Source organism: Sinocyclocheilus anshuiensis, unplaced genomic scaffold, assembly GCF_001515605.1.
Source record: "Sinocyclocheilus anshuiensis isolate Anshui unplaced genomic scaffold, SAMN03320099.WGS_v1.1 scaffold411, whole genome shotgun sequence".
Classification (NCBI taxonomy): domain Eukaryota; kingdom Metazoa; phylum Chordata; class Actinopteri; order Cypriniformes; family Cyprinidae; genus Sinocyclocheilus; species Sinocyclocheilus anshuiensis.
This window is the reverse complement of record NW_015549608.1, coordinates 895621-907914: the sequence shown is the minus strand read 5'-3', so window position 1 is coordinate 907914 and position 12294 is coordinate 895621. Positions and strand designations below refer to the sequence as shown.

Here is a 12294-nt window from a genome sequence, read left to right as displayed (position 1 = left end):
GACAGCACTAATTATTATTAAATACTTTTTTTAAATATACTTTTTACATGTAATTTTTATGATAGTAATTTATTTAATTTTTATAATTTGATAAAATAAAAAGATTTTAACAACAACATTAATAATAATAATATATTATTATCATTATTACTTATTTTTTATTTTACATACAATATTTAATTATTATTATTATTATTAAATATTATATTCTTTATTTTACTGTACTATAGTATTTTTATATTATTGTTATTATTAATACTTGTTGTTGTTTTTTTTACATACAATAGTATTTTCATTATAGTAATTTGTTTAATTTTTTATAATTTAATAAAACAAAAAATGGTTAACAACAACAGTTTTAAATATACTTTTTACATGTAATTTTTATGATAGTAATTTATTTAATTTTTATAATTTGATAAAATAAAAAGATTTTAACAACAACATTAATAATAATAATATATTATTATCATTATTACTTATTTTTTATTTTACATACAATATTTAATTATTATTATTATTATTAAATATGATATTCTTTATTTTACTGTACTATAGTATTTTTATATTATTGTTATTATTAATACTTGTTGTTGTTTTTTTTACATACAATAGTATTTTCATTATAGTAATTTGTTTAATTTTTTATAATTTAATAAAACAAAAAATGGTTAACAACAACAGCAGCAACAACAATAATAATAATAACATTATTATTATTTTTTCTCCCACCTGTTTTATCATCCAGCAGGTGAAAACTGTGCATCCGATCACTTAGTGAAGTAACTAGTCATGATGCATGAGAGAGCTGAGGCTCATAATCAAACACCAATATGAGCTCATATGTTCATGTGGAATTATTGAAGTCTTAAGATGGATCATCGTTCAGATATGGAGATATGGCTGTACACATGATAAATTACACTCGTTCTCACAGCGATAGTGTTTTCCCAGAATGAACTGTCTGAACGCCCTCGGATGCTCTGTAGTTATTAATACTCATCACCGCAATGAAATCACATCCGGCCTTCAGACTGGATCTTTATTTCAAGGCTGTAATGAAGGCAGGAGCTCTGTTTAAAACAGCTTCATTAGGATCCTTGTCAACACACATCTTGATGTTCTGATGCAGCAGAACTGAAGACTAAACGTCCGGGAAACTGTAACCGTGTTCCTGCAGCTCTGTGTTGCTCAGCATTGAGATCCGTCACCGGAGGCCTGTCCGTATTCCAGACGGATATTGATCTTCTTTCATCCTGCAGATTCGTCCCACGGCGTTCAGCTGACCCTGCTTTTGTCCTGTTATCTCTCTTCATCTTCATCTTTGTCTCAGTCCTGTCGATTATTCCAGGTGACCGTGTTGGGTTTTATGGATCTATTTGCTGTCAACATCTATCAGAGTCGACTCACAACAATAGGGCTGGGTTATTGAACTACAAATGGGTTTAATTTGATTAATTTATATTAATTGTTTATATCATTGCCCAATATATACAGTACAGTAGTTATATTTAATAAATGTTGTGTAGCAGTATTTCTGTCAGAGTGAATGATTTATATTTCCTTTGATAATTGATGAACATTGCTCAACATTTGAAAATTCCGAAACGAGACTGAATTTGTTACAATGTTGCATTTTCTTCTTAGTTCAGTTCGCTTTCACAAGAAGGCAACGTTGCAAAGCGTGCCAAACTTGTGAGGTTTTACGAGCGTGTGTGTACGCCTCAGATGTGTTTGTGCATCGATTGTCCGTCTATCAGACGCTGCTCTTCATCAATACTCCACACGGAGAGCGTGAAGCTCGGATTGATCCGATGATACTGAAGCTGCTGAATGCACTCAGATGATATCGAACTGCATAAAAGCACAATATACACTACCGCTCAGATGTTTGGGATCAGAACGATTTTTAATGAGTTTCTTCTGCTCATCAAGGCTGCATTTATTTGATCAAAAATACAAGAAAAAGTGTAATATTGTGAAATATTATTATGATGTAAAATAACATTTTTCTATTTTAATATACATTCAAATCGAATTTATTTCTGTGATGCGCAGCTGTATTTTCAGCATCATTACTCCAGTCTTCAGTGTCACATGATCTTCAGAAATCATTCTAATATACTGATTTATTATCAGTGCTAGAAACTGTTGCTGCTTCATATTGTTTTGGAACCTGTGATACTTTTTTTCAGGATTCTTTGATGAATAAAAAGTTAAAAAGAAGAGTGTTTATTTAAAATAGAATCTTTCTAACAATATACACTACCGTTCAAAAGTTTGGGGTCAGTACATTTTTATTCTGTCTTTTTTTGAAAGAAATTAAAACTTTTATTCAGCGAGGATGTGTTAATAATATTTATATTGTTAGAAAATAATTATATTTTGAATAAATGCTCTTCTTTTTAAGTTTTTAGTCATCAAAGAATCCTGAAAAAAGTATCACAGGTTCCAAAACAATATGAAGCAGCAACAGTTTCTAGCAGTGATAATAAATCAGCATATTAGAATGATTTCTGAAGATCATGTGACACTGAAGACTGGAGTAATGATGCTGAAAATACAGCTGCACATCACAGAAATAAATTACAGTTTAATGTATATTAAAATAGAAACCATTATTTTATACAGTACTAACATTTTGCAAGATTACTGTTTTCTTTCTGTATTTTTAATCAAATAAATGCAGCCTTGATGAGCAGAAGAGACTTCTTTAAAACACATTACAAGTCTAACTGATCCCAAACTTTTGACCGGTAGTATATACTGCGAATGCTTTATATGAGGAAGATGGGAATAAATAACACATTTACTGGATCCTATTCAGCTCGACTGATGCGTGTGATGTGATCCGGTTGATTTGGGTTTTAAATGATATATCGCTTCGCAGTTGTGTTTTGTGTGTGATTGGTGATTCTTACTCATGAATCTGTGTTTCCTCAGCTGTTCCTGTTCCAGTTACTGAGGGGTTTGTCTTATACCCATCAGCGCTACATCCTTCACCGGGACCTGAAACCACAGAACCTGCTCATCAGCGACACCGGAGAACTCAAACTGGCCGACTTCGGTGAGAAACCCGCTGCTGAACACAGACTCAACAATCTAGTCACATTGGGTCTCATTAACTAAAAATTAAAAGGATCATTCATAGGATAAACACTTTTTAATTACATATGTTTACCAATTTAAATTAAATATGAATAGTTTGTTTAAAACTAACTCTGACAGATATATTGATAAACTATACTGATAAAAAATTAATAAATATTAATAAATTAATAAATATTTAAATATGATAAAATATTTTTGTAAATATGAATATTTAAATTTTTCTTTAGCAACTTAAAAAAAAAATTCTGCCATTGGGAGGCAATAATTACATTTGTTTTATTTATTTGTATGAATTTATATTATTTATATGTCATCGCCCAATATATATAATTACGTTTAATAAATATGACTGTGTATATATATATATATATATATATTAAAAAAAAAAATTTCTTTTTGTGTTTTTGTGTGTGTGTATTTATATTGTATATGAATATTTATTTCAGAGTAAACTATTTATATTTGAGTTGATAAATGAAATAGATAAATATTAATATGTAATAAACAAAATTTAAATAAGAATCAGGTTAAAATATTTATTTATTTTAGATTGTTTATTTTTTTTTTAATCAAAGTTATATATAACTATTTGTGTAAGAGCAGGTTTTAAACTGATAAACAATTTATATTGAACTTAAATTGCTAAACAAATAAATAATTATACGTATATACATAAAAAATATATACAGTGGGTACGGAAAGTATTCCGACCCCCTTAAATTTTTCACTCTTTGTTATATTGCAGCCATTTGCTAAAATCATTTAAGTTAATTTTTTTTCCTCTTTTTTCAATCGATATCGAAGAAGGTGTACCGTCGATAAATATCGATACCGTTTTATCACCCAGGCCTAATGGATCCTGTTCAGTTTGACTGACACGTGTTGATTTGTGTTTTAAGTGATATATGGATTGGCAGGTGATCTGTGACTCTTACACATGAATCTTGTGTTTCCGCAGCTGTTCCTGTTCCAGTTACTGAGGGGTTTGTCTTACATCCATCAGCGCTACATCCTTCACCGAGACCTGAAACCACAGAACCTGCTCATCAGCGACACCGGAGAACTCAAACTGGCCGACTTCGGTGAGAAACCCGCTGCTGAACACAGACTCAACAATCTAGTCACATTGGGTCTCATTAACTAAAAATTAAAAGGATCATTCATAGGATAAACACTTTTTAATTACATATGTTTACCAATTTAAATTAAATATGAATAGTTTGTTTAAAACTAACTCTGACAGATATATTGATAAACTATACTGATAAAAAATTAATAAATATTAATAAATTAATAAATATTTAAATATGATAAAATATTTTTGTAAATATGAATATTTAAATTTTTCTTTAGCAACTTAAAAAAAAAATTCAGCCATTGGGAGGCAATAATTACATTTGTTTTATTTATTTGTATGAATTTATATTATTTATATGTCATCGCCCAATATATATAATTACGTTTAATAAATATGACTGTGTATATATATATATATATATATATTAAAAAAAAAAATTTCTTTTTGTGTTTTTGTGTGTGTGTATTTATATTGTATATGAATATTTATTTCAGAGTAAACTATTTATATTTGAGTTGATAAATGAAATAGATAAATATTAATATGTAATAAACAAAATTTAAATAAGAATCAGGTTAAAATATTTATTTATTTTAGATTGTTTATTTTTTTTTTAATCAAAGTTATATATAACTATTTGTGTAAGAGCAGGTTTTAAACTGATAAACAATTTATATTGAACTTAAATTGCTAAACAAATAAATAATTATACGTATATACATAAAAAATATATACAGTGGGTACGGAAAGTATTCCGACCCCCTTAAATTTTTCACTCTTTGTTATATTGCAGCCATTTGCTAAAATCATTTAAGTTAATTTCACCCTCTCTCTCTCTCACTCACACACACACACACACACACACACACGCTCTCTCACTCACACACACACACACACACACCAAAATCTCTCTCATTGGTTGTTTTTAACCACATTTCAGACTGAGGCTTTTCAAGTAATTTGGTTGTAATTAGGGATATAGCTTTAAAAAAAAAACAGTATTTTTTTTTCTTTTTGTTTCAGTTTTCAGCCTTTAGAATATGTAATACATATCTGGATATTTATGTATTTGCTCTGAAATAGCTTAAAATTATGTTTTTGTTGTTCAGTCATTAATGTCAAGAAACATAAACTCAATTCAAGTAGGAAAATACAGTAATAATCTAGTGAAAATAAGCAAGGCATGTAGTAATCGTCATTAAAACATCTGGCTGTATTGTTATGGTGTTTGGTTTTGGGCTTCCTGCTCTTCCTCGAGTCATTGAATTGTTCATATCGATCATTTAGATGTGGCTGTTTTGACTGAAAGATTCACTGCTACAGATACTGAACAAGCACTGGTGCTTTGGTCTTTATTTCAGCAACAGTTTGGTTCCGTCGTGCCAGTGTGTGTGTGTGTGTGTGTGTGTGTGTCGTATCACCATATGTCCAGTCTGCTGTCACAAGGGCATTATGGGTAGACACAGACACACATCACTGCTTTCAGTGCTTTCCAGAGGCACTTGAGAGCGAACAGGTCTGTTGTGAGTCTGGATCAGCAGCTAAACACACGAGACTCACGTGTTTCACCAGCAGCTGAAGAGCCATTAGTGAGAGGAGAACGAGCCGGAACGGCAGGATGGACACAAGTGACCCGTTACTGATAGTTTAACTGGTTATAGTTAAACTAGTTATAGTTTGGTTCACCTTTAGCTGGCTGTTTACTGAAATCACAACAAAAGACAGTGTTGTCCACCTGCTCCCATAAAGCATTATGTCTGCTCTCTCTCTGCTTTTAATATTTATCAATAAACTTAAAATATATTATAAAAAAAATTATATATATATATACTGTATATATTTTTTACATTTTATATACTTTTATATTACTTACAGTAGTAATATAGTATAACAGTAGTTTTGTATTATACTTGTATTGTGATTATATTAGTCACAATGCTTCATGGGATGAGCTGCTCATTCACTTAATGTAAGGATGTGCTTTTGTATATATTTTTTTTGTCTAATTTTCAAATTTTTGCTTCAAATCAGATTTTGTAGCTTAAGAATGTTTTTGCAATCCTAATAGAGAAAATGAACAGGAAAAACACTTCAGTAAGCAAAGCTTCTGTAAAAGTGGCCGTCACCGTTGGGCTCTTCAGTAGGAAGTGAAACCTTTGAGAGAAATTGAGGAGGAAGAATCGGAGAGAGACGTGATGAGAGGCGGTCAGGAGGTGAAGAGCAATCACAGCAAAGACAGACATGAGCCAGTGAAAGAAAATAGAGAAATGGTGAGAAAGTGAGCGAGACAGACAGACAGATTGACCAACAGATTGCTTATCACACACCTGCTGCAACGCTGATTCTTCCACTCAATTAGAGCCGGAGCGATTCGAGCGAGAGTCTCCTGACACCCACACACACACACTCACACAGAGACACACACACACTCACACAGAGACACACACACACTCACACAGAGACACACACACACTCACACAGAGACACACACACACTCACACAGAGACACACACACACTCACACAGAGACACACACACACTCACACAGAGACACACACACACTCACACAGAGACACACACACACTCACACAGAGACACACACACACTCACACAGAGACACACACACACTCACACAGAGACACACACACACTCACACAGAGACACACACACACTCACACAGAGACACACACACACTCACACAGAGACACACACACACTCACACAGAGACACACACACACTCACACAGAGACACACACACACTCACACAGAGACACACACACACTCACACAGAGACACACACACACTCACACAGAGACACACACACACTCACACAGAGACACACACACACTCACACAGAGACACACACACACTCACACAGAGACACACACACACTCACACAGAGACACACACACACTCACACAGAGACACACACACACTCACACAGAGACACACACACACTCACACAGAGACACACACACACTCACACAGAGACACACACACACTCACACAGAGACACACACACACTCACACAGAGACACACACACACACACACACACACACACACTCACACTCTCACACAGAAACACACACACACACTCACACTCTCACACACACACACACAGACTCCGCGCTGTCAGGACGGTGTATTTTCGGTGGCTCTGTGGTCTCTAACAGCTGCTGAAGGGCCGTTTTGGCCCGGCGGGCCGCAGCATATGGTCTCGTTCTCCGGCCGGGCGGCGCGGCACAAACGGGGCCCCGCGGCTCTCTGCGGGGTCATTAGGAGCCGATCTGTTAGCGGCGGCTCTCAGCGGCTCCTCCTGTCCTCCACAAGTGTGCAGCAGCATCAATCCAGCGCTCTTCATTATCTGCAGGGAAACACGACACTCACTCGTTCTAGATGTAAACAGACTGAACACACGTAAACTCTGCTGCAGCCGGAGTGTGTGACGTCACATGACACGCTTCTGTTTCAGTAGATAGGACATTATAAATAATCATATGAAACAGATGCTTCAGGTGTTGTGAGTGGTTGTCAGGGCGTTGCTATGCTAGATGTTCAGCGTGGCTTGTAGAGCGTTGCTATGGTTTCCATGTGATGTGGTTGCTAGGGACCAGCTGCATAAACACAGCCACTACAGGATGTTCAGACTGTGCTTTAAAGAACTAATTCTAGTGTCATTTTTAAATAAAGTGTCATTTTTTTAATACAATGTTTACAGTACATTTATTATTTTATATATTTTATATATTAATAAAACATAAAATATATATAAATAAAATTTTATATATATAGTAAGTAATTGAAAATAATATATGTAAACAAGAAATTATGTAAAATTTGTAAATAATTATAAATAATTAAAAATAATACTATGTTAAGACTGTGTCTTAAGATCTAGACTGACCAATTAGACTATAACAAGGGATAATCTCACTGTGTAAATAATGTAAATAATGTTTTATACATTTAAATATGTGACTTTTTAACAAATATATTAAAATATTTATTGAAGTAATAAATTATTTAGTGTAATAATAATAATAAATGTTTTTTGAGCAGCAAATCAGCATATTAGAATGATTTCTGAAGATCATGTGACACTGAAGACTGGAGTAATGATGCTGAAAATACAGCTGCGCATCACAGAAATAAATTACATTTTACAAATTACAACAGATATTCACATAGAAAGCAGTTATTTTAAATAATAAAAATATTTCACAATATTGCTGTTTTTGCTGTATTTTGTATCAAATAAATGCAGGCTTGGTGAGCAGAAGAGACTTCTTTAAAACACATCCCAAACTTTCGACTGGTAGAGTACGTTCACACTGTAACACACACAATCACATCTGCCGGTTACTTTGATAAAGCAGTTATTGACATTAATCTGTGCTGACGGCTCATTCACTTCATTAACATCTTGATAAGGGACTTTATGAATTCTGCATATGAGAAGGCGACGCTAATAGGCGGCGTCTGGATTCATCAGAGCCAACATAAATTACTGCCAAACAGTCTGTAATTGCAGCTCAAAATGTGTGGAAATGAGCCGCTCCGTAATGAAACCCCTCCTGATCACCGCAGACGCTGGAGATATTGAATCATGTTGATCATAGTCTGCACTGATGGATGAGTACACGAGGCATGCGTTTAATCAAACGGTGCTTTAGTGTGTGGTGTGTGTGTTATTAAATCCCTGTTTGTGCAGATTTCATTCAGATGCTGTTTCAAACATGCTGTCTACTGCCTTCATAGGCTGCTAACATCTCAACCAAAATAGAAGCTTATTTGTGCATAATCTAGAAAAGATCATTCACCTCAAGTGTGTGATTTTAAGTGCCCTACACTGGCAGCATCTCAGTGTTCTACTTCACTACTGGTTCTGTCAATCAATACTGATGTTTCCATGTTAAGCTAATAGTTCTCAAACACAAACTACAAATGTGAATGTTAATACATCATAATAGAATCTCTCTCTCTCTCTCTCTCTCTCTCTCTATATATATATATATATATTCAACTAACATAATTTAACATATAGGAAAATAAACAAATATAATATCAAAATATACATGTTAAAGTATCTTGATAGTTGTATTTTTTCATGAAACAGTGCATATTAACATTAAAATATACAGATAATAATATCATGAAAATATACAACTATCATTAAACATACACACATATATATTCAAATGTCATAATATTTTACATGTATAAAACAGAAATAATATCATAAATATACAACTATTAAAATATATATAATATACAAATATATTATCATAAATACAACTATCATGATATTTTAGCATGTATATTTTATGATATTATTTTTGTATATTTTTATATATGTTAGATTATCATGATAGTTTTATATTGTTATATGTACAGTATGTTAATATATCATGTAGTAGTTTATTTTTCATGATATTTTTTATATTATGTTTTTATGTGTTAATTTACAGTGTTCATGAAAAATATACAGCTATGATGTTTTTGTATATTTTTTTATCATGAACTACACATGTAATCACTGCGGTAGCATATACATTTGTTTAATAAAATCACAGAATTGAGTGATTTGACAATCTTTCTGTCATGTGACTCTGGGACAGTGAGTGATGTATAATTCACTCAGCTTGACCTTTGACCCCCTCTGGAGACCCGCGGAGTTCCTGAGCGCTTTGAAGCGGCGCAGACCTCACTCAAAGACGACCTGGCTCGCACCCGCTGTTTTGCCATGACGACCGGCCCGGGACGAGGACAGGACGTCCTCCCTCCTCCTCCTCTTCCTCGATTGCCTTCATCATCTGTGACCTCTCTGACCTCTCACCGCCCCGGTTTTCTCCCATCAGTTAGGCGCTCAGATGCGGCTGCGCTGCTGTTACGCTTGAGCTGAGTGTAATGATGATTAGAGGCTCTGTCGCGCGTGAACCGCCCTGCACGGGGTAAATGATAGCCTCTCGCGCATCCGGACTAACAGCCTCTCACTCTCTCTGACGCGGCCCTTTGTTTAGCCCAGGATTATTGACTGCAAATTACACCGCCGCTATTCCCGTCCCGTCAGAGCGCTTTAAACACCCCGAACACAGGAAGTCAAACGGGTTAATTAAAGACGCCTCGGCACCTGGAGGACGGCGCGTTTCAGAGCGGAGACCTGCGCTGACATTTAGGTCACACATTTTTATCAGTTCTTGCTTGCTCCGGGAATCGAACCTATGATCTCACTGTGGCTAGTGTCGGAATTTCAGTTAAGCGAACTTAGAAGATGTTAACAACTGTTAGAAGTAAATGTCCACCGACAGAAAGCTGTTCCCAGAGTTAAACTGGGATTTTAGCAAAAACATTTGAGATTCTCTGATCTAGACCACCACAAATATCATGATAGTTATATATTTTTATAATATTTTAACACGTATGACATCTATATGTATACACACACACACACACACACACACTCTCACTCGCACACACACACACACACTCACTCACACACACACACACACACACGTAATATCATAAAAATATACAACTATCAATATGTTTTACTAAATATAATATCGTGATAGTTGTATATTTTTCATGATTTTTGTGTATTTTATATATTAAAATATCATGATTTTTATGATATTATATTTTTATTTATTTAAATATGTTTAAAATGATATAGTTGAATATTTTTCATAATATTATTATATTTTTATATTTTTAAATGTTAAAATATGATAGTTGTATATTTTTTTCATATTATATTTGTATATATTAAAGTATTTTGATAATTGTATATTTTTATATTTAACATACAGATATACAAATATAATATCAGAAAATATACAACTATCATCATATTTTAACATATAAATATATACAAATATAATATCATGATAGTTGTATATTTTTCATTATATAATATTTTTCTATATTTTTATGTGTTAATATATCTTGATAGTTGTGTATTTTATGATATTATATTTGTCTATGTTTATATGTTAATATATCATGATAGTTGTATATTTATATTTTATATGTATCTGTATGTTTATATATTTGCATCTTTTTAATTTTTTTTCATAATAGTTGTTTATTTTATGATAATATTTTTAGATATGTTAATATATAATATATTTTATGATATTATATGTTATAAAAGATGTACTGTATATATAAAAGATGGTTTCATAATGCCTACTGAACTTGAATGGTGTTTTTGTGTGAGTATATTCTAAATATCTAAATAATCTAAATAGACACAAAAACGTGGACTGGATCAAACTAAACTGGGTTGTAGAGGAATGAGTGGCATTGACAGACCGTTACATTTCAATTTTTAATGCTTTGAATCTGTGATAGGAAATGACTTGCACAGTGATATTTGCATGAATGCTTTTATCCAGAGCGATGTGTTTTTTCAAACTTCTGATGATGGTGTGTGTGTTTGGTGCAGGTCTGGCCCGTGCGAAGTCGGTCCCCAGCCACACGTACTCTAATGAGGTGGTGACGCTCTGGTATCGCCCTCCAGACGTGCTGCTGGGATCCACAGACTACTCCACCTGTCTGGACATGTGGTGAGTCTACAGCACTGCAGTCTGCATCCATCACACCCAAAACCACTCCTCTGCTCCCACACTGCATCTTCACATCACACTGTGTAGTGCACTTAAAAGATCACATCCGTGCAACTCACCGCTGCACTGCAAAAAAAGCATATTCTCTGTTTTTTTTTAAATATCTAAACATCCTCAAAATAAAACCTGAAAAACAAAATGACACAATACTATTTTCACAGAACTATTTTTTGCAGATCATGCACTATGACTGTGGGATGAGAAAATGTTTTTATAAATATAGTTTTTATAAATATATATGCACTGCTGTTCAAAAGTTTGGGATCAGTAAGATTTGTAATGTGTTTAAAAGAAGTCTCTTCTGCTCATCAAGGCTGCATTTATTTGATCAAAAATACAGAAAAAACAGTAATATTGTGAAATATTATTACCATTTAAAATAACTGTTTTCTATTTTAATATACTTTAAACTGTAATTTATTTCTGTGATCAAAGCTGAATTTTCAGCATCGTTACTCCAGTCTTCAGTGTCACATG

The 12294-nt window shown here is 33.3% G+C and overlaps 1 protein-coding gene across 1 annotated transcript in view; it reads left to right on the top strand.

The window, feature by feature from the left end:
* Window positions 1–12294, top strand: part of LOC107659075 (cyclin-dependent kinase 14-like) — a 97658-nt gene that overhangs the window by 38253 nt on the left and 47111 nt on the right. The window contains exons 6-7 of the mRNA XM_016447889.1: window positions 4070–4193; window positions 11637–11757. Coding sequence (XP_016303375.1) covers window positions 4070–4193; window positions 11637–11757 — 245 coding nt within the window. The remainder of the gene's footprint in view (window positions 1–4069; window positions 4194–11636; window positions 11758–12294) is intronic.